The sequence below is a fragment of the Amborella trichopoda genome, chromosome 5, assembly GCF_054954075.1.
Source record: "Amborella trichopoda isolate Santa Cruz 75 chromosome 5, AtrichopodaSantaCruz75HAP2 v2.0, whole genome shotgun sequence".
NCBI classification, from domain to species: domain Eukaryota; kingdom Viridiplantae; phylum Streptophyta; class Magnoliopsida; order Amborellales; family Amborellaceae; genus Amborella; species Amborella trichopoda.
In genome coordinates, this window is record NC_142340.1 from 45678264 (window position 1) to 45694209 (window position 15946).

General features: G+C 34.9%; 2 protein-coding genes and 1 long non-coding RNA gene across 7 annotated transcripts; 1 reads left to right on the top strand and 2 right to left on the bottom strand.

The window, feature by feature from the left end:
• The first annotated feature begins 900 nt into the window (after positions 1 to 900).
• On the top strand, positions 901 to 3103 carry LOC105420483 (uncharacterized). Its single transcript, XM_011624256.3, has 2 exons — positions 901 to 1859; positions 2312 to 3103. Exons 1-2 carry the CDS (start codon positions 1733 to 1735, stop codon positions 2929 to 2931), a joined length of 747 nt encoding a protein of 248 aa, XP_011622558.2. The 5' UTR covers positions 901 to 1732; the 3' UTR covers positions 2932 to 3103.
• Positions 3048 to 14653, bottom strand: AMY3 (alpha-amylase-like 3). Of its 5 annotated transcripts, XM_088868316.1 has the most exons (14): positions 14188 to 14500; positions 13363 to 13584; positions 13077 to 13207; positions 12383 to 12437; positions 12163 to 12285; positions 11110 to 11230; positions 10049 to 10404; positions 7872 to 8605; positions 5912 to 6101; positions 5698 to 5804; positions 4603 to 4852; positions 4333 to 4455; positions 3663 to 3830; positions 3048 to 3406 (listed from the first exon to the last, which is right to left on the bottom strand). In XM_088868316.1, the coding sequence occupies exons 2-14, from the start codon at positions 13393 to 13395 to the stop codon at positions 3248 to 3250; spliced, it is 2550 nt and encodes an 849-aa protein (XP_088724442.1). In that variant the 5' UTR covers positions 13396 to 13584; positions 14188 to 14500; the 3' UTR covers positions 3048 to 3247. The 5 variants fall into 5 exon arrangements, with proteins under 5 accessions (XP_088724442.1, XP_020521514.2, XP_011622500.2 ...); XM_020665855.2 differs by lacking the exon at positions 13363 to 13584 and having other exon boundaries at positions 13085 to 13207; positions 14188 to 14653; XM_011624198.3 differs by lacking the exon at positions 13363 to 13584 and having other exon boundaries at positions 14188 to 14653.
• LOC148782150 (uncharacterized) lies at positions 9055 to 9713 on the bottom strand. Its single transcript, XR_016056508.1, has 2 exons — positions 9625 to 9713; positions 9055 to 9239 (listed from the first exon to the last, which is right to left on the bottom strand). It is a non-coding gene; the product is annotated as an uncharacterized LOC148782150 (long non-coding RNA).
• Positions 14654 to 15946: the final 1293 nt, after the last annotated feature.

Consider the following 15946-nt stretch of genomic DNA (forward strand, 5'->3'; position numbering starts at 1 on the left):
CAACGAAAAGGATAAAATGCCTCGATCAATGCAGGAAAAATCAGGTGGTTCAAATTCTAACCACCCAGTTAAACCTGTTAGATTGGAACCGGTTCCGATTTCGACTGATTTTGGAGAACCGGCTGGAAATTAAAAATAAATATATAAAATCTCAAAAAATAAGGAAATTTTGTTTGTAATGCATTGTTTAATGTTTTCATCATTTTGGCAAATATTGGAAATTGTTTGGGCCATTAATGCTTATTTTTGTATTTTCTCATCTTTTTCAAAAAAAATTAAAAAATACTTTTGGGAACAAATCGATTCTTTAAAATCCATTAATTTTCAATTTCATTTGGATATGCTTTGTTTAAGAATCCATTATTTTCCCTTAATTTTTAATTTCATTTACATGTGCTTTGTTTAATCATATTTTAAATATATTTTTTATATTTTATTAGATTTTTTTGTATTTTTTTTAACACATTTTTTACCACCAAAAACTTCTCCGGTTAGGACGATTGAACCGCTTCCAGCCCTATATTCGATTAACGGTTCCTGGCCTTAATCGTTGGCTTGCCATTTTTATTAAATCAAGAATCAAGATCGTTGGCTTGCCATTTTTATTAAATCAAGAATCAATATTACTAAGAAAAGAGAAATACTTGGGACTCAAAAACCTTCCTGCAATGAACTGCATGGTTTTGGAGTTTGGACAAATCGTGGGATTTCCCGGTTGGAGACCATCTAGAACCGAGAACCCCCAGAACCGATTCGGGCGAGTGTACATTGACTCGACAACTTTTTTTAGCACTGCTAGAAATTCTCTCGATTGTTAAAAATAATAATAATAATAATAATAATAATAATAACAAAAAAAAAAAAAAAAACCCCTTAAAACGAGTTTCACAGTTTCGCTGCTGGGTGCAGGGTTGAACGCTTGAAACTCTTTCTCTCACTCTCCAAAAAATAGAAAAAAAAAATTTCCATCTTTTATTCCTCATCAACTTTTAGAGTTTTTTACGTGTATATTTTCCTGAGCATTTCAGTGATTTTTATTATTTTTTTTTCCTTTATACGTTTACAGTTTAATTTTCTTGCTTCTTCTATTTCCAATTTTATTTCCTTGTTTTCCTCTAATTTGTTTTGTTTCTCCTGTCTATTTCTTTTTTTCTTTTCTTTTTTTTTCTTCATCTCTTTGCACCTTTAAATTGCTTTTTGAATTCTTTTCATTTCTTTTTTTTTTACTCATAAAATCTGTGAAATTTAAAGTCAAATTTTCAATATTTCTTTGTCTCTCTACGTTCCTCTTCTTACTAGTTGGATTCTAGACTTTCTGAGAATCAAATTAGTTTACTTCTGTTATTTAGTCTCAAACCTGCTCTCTCTCTCTCTCCAAGCCATATCAACGGTTCAAAAACCACCATGGCTTTGCTATATACACATGTCATGCATCGGGCCCACATGAATCAATACCCAAACTCAATAAAACCAAGCCCTGGGTTGCCGAGAAAGCAAAGAATTTCAAACGTTTCCCTCCACAAAAGACTTGGAATCATATTATGAGTTATTTCACAAGAAAAGGCAATCTTTTTTTAAAAATAAATGATTTTTTTCAGACAGCTTATGGGAATTCAGATTATAAATCCATGGCACCTTGAGCTGCAAACCAACAAGATTTGAGAGACCAAGTTCTTGGAAAGAAAGAAGAATTCTTGAGAGAGAAAAAGATATTTTAGAGAGACGATATTTGATGGAATATAGAGGGCGGACACGAACTGGAAATGGGAGTTCCTCCCAAATGCAATATGAAGAAATCCATCCGACATTTGATTGGAATCGGGACTCCGAAGCACACATTCTTCTTCTTGATCTTCCTGGTATTTATGTAGATTTATTTTCCTCGTTTTTGTTCTTTAGGAAAATTTGTATTAAGGATTTAAAACAGGGGTTCTTGGCCTGATACAAGCAAAAAGATTAAATTCTGAAGAAAAAAATCTAACAAAGAAAGTATTCAATAGAATGAAACCCCAACAACATTTCAACCAAATTTGGGGCATTCTCTAACTGGGGGAATTGGATAAGCTCTCTCTCTCTCTCTCTCTCTCTCTCTCTCTCTCTCTCCAACAAGAACACAATGCAGAAAGCAGGTCATTTTGTGGGGTGGTTGTTCTTAAACCATGAGAACTCGAATGTTTATCCCGTCTCTGTTACATTTTATCGATGACATTTATATGAAAAGATCCCAATGTCTCCAACATTGTTAGCATCAATTATATTTAGCATGGAATTAAGTGTTATCTAACATGAGCCCTGTTTCTTGCTATGAAAGGCTTCAGGAAAGAGGAGGTGAGGGTCCAGCTCGACAATTTCGGAAACATAACGACCAGTGGAGAGAGGCATATAAGTGGCAACACATTCGCACGTTTCAAGCAAGTCTTCACTGTGCCAGGAGACTCAAATTTCGAACAAATAAGCGCCAAGTTTGACCATGGCATTCTCTACATAATCATGCCAAGAATTAGAGAAAGGAGTCCACAAAGACACAAAGAGATGGCCATTGATAGCAAGATTACCGAGGACAAAAAGCATGAAGAGAAGGACGATCACCATAAACATCATGATGACCATAGCGATGATGGTAGCGAGGATCATACAAGTTCCCATGATCACAGTGAAGATAGTAGTGATGAGGAGAGCGATGGCAAGAATAGCGATGAGAACGATGACAATACTGACGACGAGGCCAACAAGAATAAAGAAAGAGAAAGTAAGAAAACAGAATGGAGCAAGGAGAAGGAAGAGAGAAGAACAGAGAAGCAATTTGAGAATGGATTTGTAGAGGGGATTTTGGAGATCATAAACAGGAATAAAAATATTATAATCTCAACAATTGTGGTTTTGTCAATTGGGCTATATGTCTCTCGCAATATTCGGCCAAATGGAGAGTGAGAAACGCCAGATTGTGCAGTATATTCTCAATAACATGTATCCGAACTGTAAATAACCAAGTCACAAAGCAGAATCATGGGGATGTAAACTCAAAGAGGTGAAAAAAATGATAAATATGGAATGTCTATATAAATATATTTTTATAGCAATGATAAGATCAACTTTTACAACATATGTTTCTCTCATATCTTACATAAATAATATTGTGGAAAATGAATGCGCTTGGTCTCTAAATTATGGACCAAGTGATCATTTAGAGACCCAAATTACAATGCAAGTTTATTTAGTGTACAATGGCTAATTATGAACATGCAGTTTAGAGCACCTCCCATACCTTATAATCCTGGCCTTGTGCAATCAGACTCCAATTTTGAGAAGCAGATGGAGGCTCATAATGCCCTGGGCCAATCTTTACCGTTACTCTATCATCAATAGTTGCTGCATACACATCCCTTTCCGCCTTTCTTATTTCGACCTGCATATATGACACGAGGGATCCGTCAGTGTTGAAGGTTTCTTTTCTTTAATTGAACAATTTAATTTTTGTATTTAGGTAATTGTGAATTTAATACATGTTTACTAATTACTATTTTAGAAATAGGTTCTCTCTCTCTCTCTCTCTCTCTCTCTCTCTCTCTCTCTCTCTCTAACTGGTCACCAATTACAATGGTAGCACACATGCTAACCCCAGCTTAACCATTTAAAGAAAAAGAAGGAATATGTTAACTTACCGTACTCCTACAATTGATTTTCTTGCGGTGTCGTAATCCGATAAGAGCTGAAATCTCATCTCTGTAGTGAGAGAAAATGTGATCATAGAAAACTGCTGGGGTCCCTGGATGTGTGAGAATATACGCATAGCCTTGCATTTCCTTTCCAGAAGGGAACCTCCAATGGCCCTAGTAATAAAAAAAGCATCTTCATGTTAAGTAAAACCTCCAAGAAGGTTTATCGAAGGAGAAGAAAATTCCATGATGCAGACACTTCCAATCTATATAATTATAATACATTTGTCCACGTCGTGTATTGGACTTGTGTATTACAAGTGTATTGGACTTGTGTATTACAAGTGTATTACAAGTTTATTCCCATATCTGGAAATGTCATTAGGAGAAACCGTCCTAATTATCAAAGTGAAGAGGGTCCATAGTGAGTGGCTTTAGCACCTGATTGGGAATCATTGCAGCTGTTATGCCTAGAGGCAAAACTTGTAATTATTACAAGCTTAAGTATACTATGACTGCACAGATTGCTACATTAAATCCAATGTCCAATCAAGAATTTTCGGGATGACACTAAAACTACCTGTGCAAAGAATAGAATTAACATGAAAGGAAATATTTTAACAAATGATTAAAAGATGCAAATTTGGAAGACAAGAAATTCATAGAAGTACAATACCTGAGTGGACCCTGTATCATGATTCTCAATGAAAGTGACAGCCCGTGAGGGCCACCACCCAACAACTCCTGGTGGTTTGCCCTTTTGGTCTGATAAACGCCAGTATTCACACTTTCCAAGAGCCTACTCAACCAAAGAAACACAATAAGGAAATATCAATTGCTAAATTTTTTCAAAAAATATCACAAAAAGGCATCTCTGAATTAGAAATGAAATAATGGGGGGGGAAAAAAGAAACTCTAATCATTTAATATTTAAACAGTATCTTACAGAATGGAGGATGCCCTTTGTGGTGACATCGAATGCTCCTGCTGTGCCATTTGTAGCATTTATCCAATCAATAATGCGCTGTCTATGTGCATCTTGATTGTGATCCATTTCACCATATGTATAGCTGAGCGAGTCCCAGTACTCCCCTACAGCAAAGTAGGGCTCAGTGGCATCTAAATAGTCCTTGACATAACCTCCCCAAAATCCCCTGACAAAGTCTAACCTCCAACCGTCGTACCCAATTTCATTCCTACATTTGTCATATTTTCCAGCATCAATTTGCATATTAGATATAACTGATAGGACACTGGAAGAATGCACAATCAAGTATATTAAAAAATTTATGTACCGTCAATTGCGTTTAAAAGTCCACTCGAACACTCGAGTCACTTGGGCTTGGCACCCTGCCAAGCCTGAACCACACACATGGACCGGCTAAGTCCGGTCAGTTCCATTATTCTATTTATAATAATATTTTTGGTTGAACTCGACCAAATCTCTGACAAGCTTGGCCGAGCCTGTCAGACCACGGGATTGGGACCTTAGTGAGTCCTCCTGACCTGAGTCCATGTTTTCTAACCTTTTCACAACAGAAACTCAGGTTTGTGTCACATGGCAAATATAATCACCATCTTGTTTCACATGTGAATGTTTATAAGCCAAAGTAATTATCTTTGATAATGAGAATGCATTAAAAAGGGGGCATACACAATCCACAAAGATCCTAAAAATATAAAATATTTATTTCAATGACCATGTCAAACAGGAACTGTTGCGGATAAGAGATTCAAATTGCCAAATCATGGAAATTCAAGATATCCAACTAAAGAATATATCTTATCCCCAAAACTTGAATATTGTAAAGTATATCATTTGTAGTACCATCCACAGTTACCAGAAATAAATAATCACATTAAATAATTAAGTAAACAATTCAACCACAGTTTTTGCTATAATCCAACTAACGATGGCATGCACATACATTCCGTGCAAATGCATCCTACGCTATCCTGCATTAAGTTGAAAGAGGCAGTTTGAAAAGGCAATACATACTATACTATTCCTACACTTAACAGAGAGTCAGAGCTCAGAAACCTTAGCCAGTTGAGCCATTCTTTCAGGTCATTCCTCACAAAGTCCTGAGAGTGATCAATGTTTGGTGCGGCATGGAAATTGTCACCACTACTCTTGTTGCCCCTACCCTGGACAACAGAAGGAAGCCTTTAATAAAACAAGCAGCATATAAGGCCACAATCATTCATTATCTTCTCCAAAAAGACCAGGAATTCTTCAATAATAGATTATATACCTGGAAATGAGGATCATCAGCAACAATAGCACGGTCATCCCAATTTAATCGGCCTCCAAAGATATTCCACACCCCATTTTGATTCTTGTAATGTGCGCAGCGATGATTTAACACAGCATCACCAAGAACTTTAATCCCAACTTCATGAAACCTCCGCACAAGTGTTTTGAGCTCTTCTATAGTTCCATATCTAATACACACCACAGCAAAAGGTCGAGATGGATCACTTGAACATGGAAATGGTCTAGGAAAGAAACTTGAAGACCCAAGGGGGAAAAAAAAGAAAGTGAGAAGAAGAATTAAGCAATCATGGTCTCAGTGTTAAAAAATTCATCAAAAACGCCTAGGTGGGGCGCCTAGGCGGCTTGCGTTTTTTGTGATTTATTGAAAGATCAATAACTTTTTTTGTTTTTTCGATTTCTTCTTCTTCGTTTTTTTGAGAGTGTTATTTTTTTTTAGAATGTTATTTTTTCGATAACTTTTTGAGAATGTTATTTTTTCGATTTCTTCCAAAATCAAAGGCAATACTTCGTGGTAGTTTTCAGAGGTTCTAGTGGTCAATAGTGAGGACATTTGGTGATCGAATAGACAAGGTTTGGGCCGAGATCGTTTTCATTTTTTTGAGTATTATGCCATTATGATATTTGAACAAGGGTTCAAGTTTTTTTGCTATAACATATTATTACGTTTTGAATCATTTGATTTTCCTTTTTTGAACTGTTTTTTCCATTTATGATATGTTTATATGTTTGTAGTTGAAAGATTTGATTTTTTCGGTGATTAATTGATTATTAACTCGTTTGAATGATGAAATTAGTCCTATATTGAATTGTTTTATGAATAATGGGTTCTTATTTTGTACAATGTATGATCTTTTGATATCCTATTAGTTTTGTTTACTTTTTTGATATTTTTACATATTTATAGATGGAACATTCACTGATTTGGACTTATATTTCGTGAATAGTCGTAAACTTTGGATGAAATTGATATTTTGTGAATATTTGATACCCAAAACCAAATCTTATGGATATTAATTAATAAATAATAATTATTTTAACTTTTATCATAATTAATAGTCCCTACCCGTCCTTGTTCCTGGCAGGCGCCCGGCTGGCCCCCCAAAATGCCTAGGTGGGCCCCTACGCCTTTTTGAACACTGCATGGTCTAATAATGGTGCAGACCTTAAACTTTCCCGTAACTGTCCCAAGCCCAGGTACAGGAGTTGTGTTAGCTAGACAGCCAACGTAAAACTTTACTACATCTTATCATGAATCCTGAAGGAACATAATTTATGTAGCCAATCCAAATAATTGGGATAATGCTTGGATGATGATGATGAAAAGGAATCAATGTCTTCTTCAAAAGTCAACTTTTTCAAAAGTTTAACAGAAGGTACGAGGTCTAAGATCCCTTCATTTGCTTCCATTTTTTATTTCCACAAGGAAAACAAAATAAATGAAGCAGATGAAATAATTGGGCCTGCCAACTTCCATTAATGTTTGAGTTAACTTGTTAAAAAAAAAACTCAGTTAATGTTTAGGAAAGTGAGAAAGAGAGTGCCAATCATTGATTTTTTTCCTGCTCAAAAGATATTTATGTTGCTGCAATAACATAAAAGAAGCATTTGTTGAAAATTGAATGTAACCATATTAATAATTCCAGAACAGAACGATCTTAGGAATCTGATTCAGGAAACAATTAGGAATTAACTCCAAAACCAAAACCACTCTAATAAAGATTATAACGGGAAGTGGAAGGTTGAGATTAATTCAACAATGCCTAAGGAAATCGCATAAAAAAATGGAGGATCCCGGTAATAGAGAGCCCAAAAACTTGTGAGAAACATATCTAATTTTGTCATGTGCTACCTATGAAATTAACTCAAGAATTACTGCATGAGATATATATATCAACAAACGTAAACAAAGCCAAATATCTAAACTTATCTATGACTACCTTGAATTTAAGTTATACAAGTCTTTTGGCATGTAACCTTCAGGCGATACTGATTCTGTAGGTGGAGGCAGCCATATTACAGTGAATCCCAAAGAAACTATATCAGCGGCTTTTTCATAAAGTTCAGAATACCATCTTCCTGATTTATGAGATTCCCAGTTAAACCCTTGACATAGTACTTCATATCCTGTTCCTGTCCCTGAACATATTTTGGGTTGGGGCTTCTCTATTTCTGGTTCCGAAACTAATTCCTTAAGAAATGTAGGAATAGAGCTTCTGAAGATGCTATAGGCTTCGGCTGCCAGTTTCTCTATTTCTTGAAGAATACTTTCACGAGCATCTTTGCTTTTCATATTTGCACTCCTTTCAGATGAAATATCACTAACCAAGCTCCTTATTTCATTGATAATCTCATCTGTATATGAAACACGACTAACTGGCGAATTTGCACCACTTTGAGATTTCTCCAGTTGGGATGATCCTGATTCTTCAATAGTCCAAGTGTCATTTTTGACATCATTTGAGATATCCTCTTCTTTGTGTCCTTCAGGCGCATTAATCTTTTCGGTAGGCCTCACACTACTAGTTCCAATTTCCGCAGAAAGAGGAATATAAAAATCACTACCATTATTGTTTAGCCAAGTGTATCCATCGAGCTTGAGCACAAAGAGCAACCCTGCAAGTTCCTTGTCTAGAGTGAATAAACCCCAGCTTCCACCACCATTTTCCTTGAACTGCAGTATAGCAGGGAAAATTAGCTCTGAGAACAAGAATGGGATACAAATTTACAAGTCAAACACGAAATGTGAGCAGAAGATTTAAAAAATTAAGAAATTAGTAGTTAAATTTCCAAAATACTTACATCAAAGCTATGGGAAAAGAAATGCAATAGTAAGCTTAGGCTTTGACGAGGAGAAGCAATATCAATAAAAATAGATGACTTACAACATTTGTTAAAATGGCAAGGGGAATTGGGAATCATACAGCACGACTAATGTATTATGCCCAATGAGATAAAGAGGAACATAAATTCTAGGTGGGACCCTTGATCACTTTAGCAACAGGATTGTATAGAGAGTAGCACACGCAACACACCTGCCGTAAGTTAAACTACACTAAGCGTCATAGGAATAAAATCAGTAAACGGAATCCATTACTCCATAAGGCATTTAGGATAGACTCGTTTGTAGGGTATTTCTAGAATGGTACTGTTACCAAATTTTTGTACCCTTCAGAATAATTCTGCCAATTTTACATGGCCTCTTATTGAATTATACATTCACATTGCATTGTACTCTACAAGCGATAAAATGAGAGAGAGCAGACTTAGGTGAGCTGGCCATGTGTGGCGTTGACCAAGTACAGCACCTGTTAGGAGGCAATTATAAAATTTGTTTAGTATAATTACAAAATGCTCTATGGTGTGAGCACCCTAACATAACCCATATGTGTGTGTGTATATGTGTATATATATATATACACACACTCACACGCAACGCCTATGGGCAAAAATGAACAGTATTTTTTCCCATAAGCTTGACACCGTCGGATTATTTTGAACGACGCGGTCAATTTTCATTTGAAAAACACAAGAAACTGCAACGGCTCTATGAAAGCCGTGGCGGGGTGAAACACTATTCATTTTTGCCTTATGGCATTTTTTAAGACTTTTTTTATATATATAGGTAGCCAACATAAAATTTTGCCAAAACTTATCATAAATCCTGAACCTACATAGACCATAATAGCATACCAAGATTCGTATAGCTGACCCCAATTAGTTGGGAAAAAGCTTTGACGATGATGATGATGATGATGATTGCATTGTACTCTACATTTACACACTTTCTCAATCTTGTTAAAATCTAACTAGCCAAGCCACTCAAAGAATAATATGACAAAGAAAAAAGATTATGTACATTAGAATATAAAATTTCAGAATTCAATGCAACATTTCAATATCTACAAATCTCTGCCCTTGGAAATGTAAAAATTCAGAATTCAATACAACATTTCAAGATCTATAAATCTCTACCCTTGAAAACTAAATTAAAATGGCAACACACATTTACCCAGTCCATGTACTAATCAGATCCTATCATAAATAGTTTGTTTCCATCTTAAGAATAATATTTTCTTCCATAATTTATATCCTCAAGGAAGGCTCTTAGAAATACCTGTAAAGAAGTTTGCAGGGCCTTTTTCCTGAACAAATTAGTACTAGGGGGATGTGAAGCCTGTGGGATTTCCCATTTTTTGCCATTATCTCTGCAAACTCCCCAATGAATAATTACATTGCCAGGAAGATCAGTGTCAAACAACACAAGAGCCTTGTTCTTTTCCTCGTTTTCCTGAACTGACACAGTGAGATAATTTCCAACCATTTTTTCCTTCATAAATATATATTCATCATAGAACTCTTCAATGAGTTTAGCCTTCTTCCTAGCATCTTTGCCATCACCATTGGGCTCTTGGCCATTAGCTTCACGTTTTATTGCAGTAAGTAGCACTTCAGGCATCTTAACAAAATCCCCTGCAAACCCAATGGGACAAAGATCAATTGTAAATCATTTCATAAGAGTTTGAAAAGAACACCAAGTCTTCACCCTAGAGCAAAAGGTATCCAAGAAAATAAGAGAAAATTTTAGATGTGATTAAAATATAAACAAGTTATGAGATTCAAAGATTTTCAGCTGCAAGGTTATACAATCGTTGGTGTTCAGTGCTAAAAGGTCAACATAAGTCAAAACTTGCGTAAGACCCATATCAAATTCCATAGAATCGCTATTCAAAATCAACACAAATAGTATTTGGCATCTTTCCATGGCTAAGATATCTCTGTAAAAGTTTAGATGTGTAGGTTCCTTCTGGAAATATCATCAATTCCAACAACTTAGGCTAATCTACTTCTACTGACAGAGTAACTTCATCATCTATGATGCTTCAATTTAATTTGAAATTTCTGAATAACATTATGTTCTTACTTAGAGTATGCCTCAAAAACATGTGCTTCACAATATATCAATTTCTATATCAATTGGGAAAAGGTTATAATGATGATGATGATATAAGTTCCAGTTCTATTATGGTTCCACAGAGGGACTATGTGCGAATGACCCAATCGACTGACTCCTTTGGTGTGATCTAGCATAATCAACAAAGCAGACTACACCGTTGTCCATATCAATTTGTATAGCACGACACCAAAAAAAAAACAATGTGGAGATTGACTTCTAACCTGGCCATAAACTGAAACTCTTTTTGTCACCAACCTTGTCATTTTCATCTTGAAGATCTTCCAAAAGACAAACCCTGAAGTCTCTTCCTCTGTGTTGATACCAGGCCCCTGTTTCTTCATCCTACAACATGGGAGAATAAAAAGGACAGTAAAAACAAAAGACCACACTAAGAAGCCCATGCCATGAAAATGAAAAAGACATCCCCAAGATATGATGTCAGTCATGTGGGCTACAAAGCTCTATCCTAAGAGTGTTGACTCTACCAAAGAAGATAACACGATTTTTCCTGCCTAACCAAATCTTCACATCCTAGGATGTAGCAGAACTGGAAAAGTCTTGATTCTGACAAAGGATTACCAGGATTACACATAACTTTACTGCCGCTTAGAAAAGGGAAAACTTTTTGTGAGTCCTTAGAAATAACAGACTATAATGTTCCCTCACCTCAAAAGCTACTTTTGAGGTGTGTTAGAGACCAGAAAAAGCTCGAAATCACCTCCATATCATGATTCTCCAAATAAGAATTGATTTAGAGCTTCCATATAAGCCGTAAATCCCTAAGATCACATCCAAAATAGATGGCCCTCCAAATAAGAATTGATTTTAGAGCTTCTAAACAAGCCGAAAATCCCTAATATCACATCCAAAATAGATGGCCCAGTTATGATTTCGGGGTGCAATAGATTTGGGGTTCTGAGCCTTTATATATATATATATATATATGGAGATTGTTTTCAGGATGGTTTCTCAAATAAGATTTTATTTGGAGCTCCAAATCCTATAAATCTGACCACTCAAATGGGCTGTCCATATTTGAGTTTGGTAGTGGAAATGGACTTGAAGCATTTTTTGGAGCTCCAAAACAATATTCTTTCGAGGAGACTATTCTTGGAAGGAGGAATTGATATGGCATTTTTCTGGGTATCACCCACCTTACAAGTGGTTTTTGAGGTGGGGAACATTGTAGTCTTATATCCTAGAAAGTTTCCCTTGTAAAAAAAAACAGAAAGTAAATGAAATGAACAAGAAGAAAATTTTTCAGGGATTTAAACCTTCAAAACAAAATGTAAGGCTCCAACTGAGTGGTTCACTTTAATATCTATCTGCACTTCATAGAGTGAATTTCCTTCCACAGCCAATGGGGATTTCTTCAAGGGTGTTTCTATTGCATAATCCTGAAACATTCATATGAGTAAGTATTTCCAGAATAAATTACCTAGGTATCGGCTATCAACATACTTTGTGCACAGATATTCAAAGTTTTGTACACACCTTGATGGCAATAGAATCTGGAGGTCTCATATCAGGAGGAGGCTGATCCCACTCACTACAGTTTAACCCAATCATTTGAAAGGAAAAAAGATCAATATTAGTATTCTAATAAAAACCATTGCCATAGATCATAACATGTACACATGATCAACTTCTGAGGGAGCACATGCACTGCATTTTGGCCAATTCATTTGAAAGCACTAAGAAATCAAAAGCATTCTTGTAACAAAACTACCACATATCATAGCATGCACACATGATAAATTTTTAAGGAAACACATATTAAATCTTTCAGCCTAGAGTAAAACAAAATTTTAGTCAATTTCACATCATTTATAGGCTCTTACATTTTGGTTATTTCTAAAAATAAGAAAGAAGTTTGAACTGTACCCAATTAAAATATGAAGAGGAAACAAATCAAAGAATCACCACATTGAATAACCTGCTTCCTTAGGAAACCAAGGAGAAAGGAGCTTTTGAAATAATTATTATATTGACATGCAAAACATGACCACCAGCATCACCTAAAACAATAGATTATGAGGAAACTACAGTCACGTTCTTTATCTGTACTGTGTTTCTAGTTCTAGAAGAAAAATACAGAAGGAAGTATATTATGTGTGCGTATACACTCTAAAACACCTGAAAAGACATGTATATATATAAAAAAAAAAGAATTAAGCACAACTGTTACCTACTAACATCATCGTAATACGTTACACCCCAATGCAGAACCCACTTTCCTGGAAGATTGCATCCAATAGCAACCTGAGATTTGTCATCATCTTTCTGGTGATCTACCCTCACTGATATTTTCCCCTCTACCTATAGCGTATACCAAATTAAATTTATAGAAATCAATGTCAAAAAATCATTTTAGTTATTTTGACTAAAACAATATTCCATCACAACCCACAATAACACATGAAAAATTCTACAAACAAATAACAATGTTAATAACAAGTAATTGGATAGTCTACCATATTGCATGTAGTATACTGTTTGTATGTCATACATAGGTATCACCATCTGCTCACAGTGCGGATGGCGGAGACAAACTCTACCTCTGCCGTTGTCTTATAAAATGCAGGAACTCGGTTCATCTTTTCCATCCATCACTGAGACTTGACAAAGATAGTGTAGGTTGCAATTTGCATGCAGTATACAAACTATGTGCCCCACCCATGTTGTTGTTTTGTATGCTAAATGAAGTAAAGTATACAATCCAATTAAGTTAAACAAAACAAGTCACATGTAAACACAAAGGTAAAGCAACTGAAGATCCCACAATTTATTAAACTGAAAATTTTTTATTCCTCAAAGATATTTCATAATTTCCATTAAAAGTCTACAATAACACAGCTGAAATGTCAAAAGAATATCACAAAAAATAGCTTAAATTAATTAATTAAATTCCTTAACAATGATCCTACAGAACTTGCTAAAGCAATGATCCCACCAAAACTAATAAGAACAAAAAGAAAATGCAACTACTGAATATATTACAATCAAATTCCATCAAATATAAAAAGAGTATCAATCAAATGCATACCAAAAAAATGAAATCGAGAAGGTATTCAATGAAATAGACTAAACTCAAACAGCCAAGATCCCTGAAATTCTACAGCAAACCCACTATAAATTCAACAAATGAAAAAGAAAAGGAGAGGACCTTAAGCTAAAACAAAAAAATACGAGAAAAAGCTATAGGAGACAAGCAATTAGAAAATGAATATAAAATTGCAAAAGGGAAGCTCAAATGGAAAGGCGAAAAAGAAAAAGGTGAAAAATAAATCAGCCCATACCTTTTCACTTCGCTTCAGCTGAAATGTCTCAGTAAACAAGACATCAGAAGCTACAGCTTCTTCAACTGAAGTATTCGTTGAAGAAGCACGAACCACAACTCCCGGCTTGATTTTACTGAAACTCCTGATGTCAAAACGCTTGTAAATGCAATTCAAGCCTGAAAACGTAGAATATCTCAGCTTGTGGTTCAATCTGGGGTTCCAGTTACTGTAATTTCTCAGCTTCTGGTTCGATCTCGGGTTCCATTTAGTGTGATGGTGAAGACTTGGCTTCAATCTTAGTGTAGCCATTGAAATGGAGCAAAAACATCTTAGAAAAAAACACTCAGAAACCAGAAGGTATATATAAGTTCAATAATGGAAAATAGGAATTTTATTAATTTATTAATAACCATTTTATTGGAATTATTTAAATTATTTAATGGGATACATTCACGGGAGAGTAGGCGTTGGGTTATCCGCATCTGGAATCTGGATCACGTCGTAACCTGATTTAAATAACATTTAATAATAAAAGAAATAAGGAAATTTATTTCATGCGGGATGGACCGTACTCCTACATATGTGGTCCAGAAAGTGTAAAGCATCCATCATTTATGATGGATGCAAGTAGGTATTCCACATAAAACTAATAAAAACTAAGGGTCCAAATGTTTTCTTATTAGAATTAGTATTTTTAGTTTTTAAAATTTATTTATTTTTTCATATTCATTGTCTCCATGTTAGAAATTACATGTCTTTCAAAATGAAGTCTAAAAATCAAACCGTACAATTAATATTTAAGACAAAAATGTACACTTATCATTTGAAGAGTAAGAGCGATTTGATTTTGTGCAATACATTTTTACAACAATAATTTTTTAATTAAAAAAAAAAAACCAAGTAATAGCTCTTGAAAAATCTCATGTCAAACCTGCAAGTGATTAATCTAAATTCATTTTAATTGAAAAATGATTGATAAGTCAATATAAATTTAAAATGAACGATTTTTCATTTGTTTACGTTTTTTTTTGTTTGAAATTTTAACACATGTATGAACTAGTCGAATCGATTATGAGTCTAATCCAACCCAATTCACTGGACAATTGATCCAAGACAATTCCAAGAATTAAAACAATGGTCATGGAAATGATGTCCGACAGAGGTAGCATGTCCTTAGTGTATCGAAATGCCGTAAAATATAGGAAAAATATATCGATATCCCTATTTTTAGGTTTTATTTCACAATAGATCAAAAGTTTTAAAATATATCTTAAGATATAAAAATTGTAAATTTTATTTTTTCCTATTTCTTCCAACCTTTGAGTTACTTTGGACCTGTTTTTTTAGGCTAAACAAATATAAAAAGGCATATATTTTCTAAAAGTCATCATCCCAAAGTTCTCTCTCTTTCTCTCTCCTTCATCTTTTCTCTCTTTCTGTCCTTCTCATATCTAACCCTTTACTCTCTCTCCTCCCTCTCTCTCTCTTCATGTTTCCCATTTCTCCTCACTCTTTTATTTCTCCACTCACTCCCTCTCCTCCGACTCCCATTTCTCCTCTCACTCTTTTATTTCTCCACTCACTTCTTCTCTTCGACTTACATAGTAAGTACAAAGAGAGAAAGATTTGTATTTCGATAAACACAAGAAAGAGAAAGGTATTTGGTGGTGAGAGGTTATCGAGATGAGAGATAAGTGTTTGGATAAACAGAATGAGATATAGGTGTTTGGATAAACACAGGATATGTTTAGTGGTGAGAAGTTATCGGAAGAGAGAG

Coding starts and splice junctions, on each gene's coding strand:
- LOC105420483 (XM_011624256.3), top strand. CDS start 1,733: ATGGAATATAGAGGGCGGACACGAACTGGAAATGGGAGTTCCTCCCAA. Junction 1,860..2,311: donor TCTTCTTCTTGATCTTCCTG/GTATTTATGTAG, acceptor TTGCTATGAAAG/GCTTCAGGAAAGAGGAGGTG.
- AMY3 (XM_011624198.3), bottom strand. CDS start 14,478: ATGGCTACACTAAGATTGAAGCCAAGTCTTCACCATCACACTAAATGG. Junction 12,286..12,382: donor CAGATTCTATTGCCATCAAG/GTGTGTACAAAA, acceptor TGAATGTTTCAG/GATTATGCAATAGAAACACC. Junction 4,456..4,602: donor CAAAGGGCATCCTCCATTCT/GTAAGATACTGT, acceptor TTGGTTGAGTAG/GCTCTTGGAAAGTGTGAATA.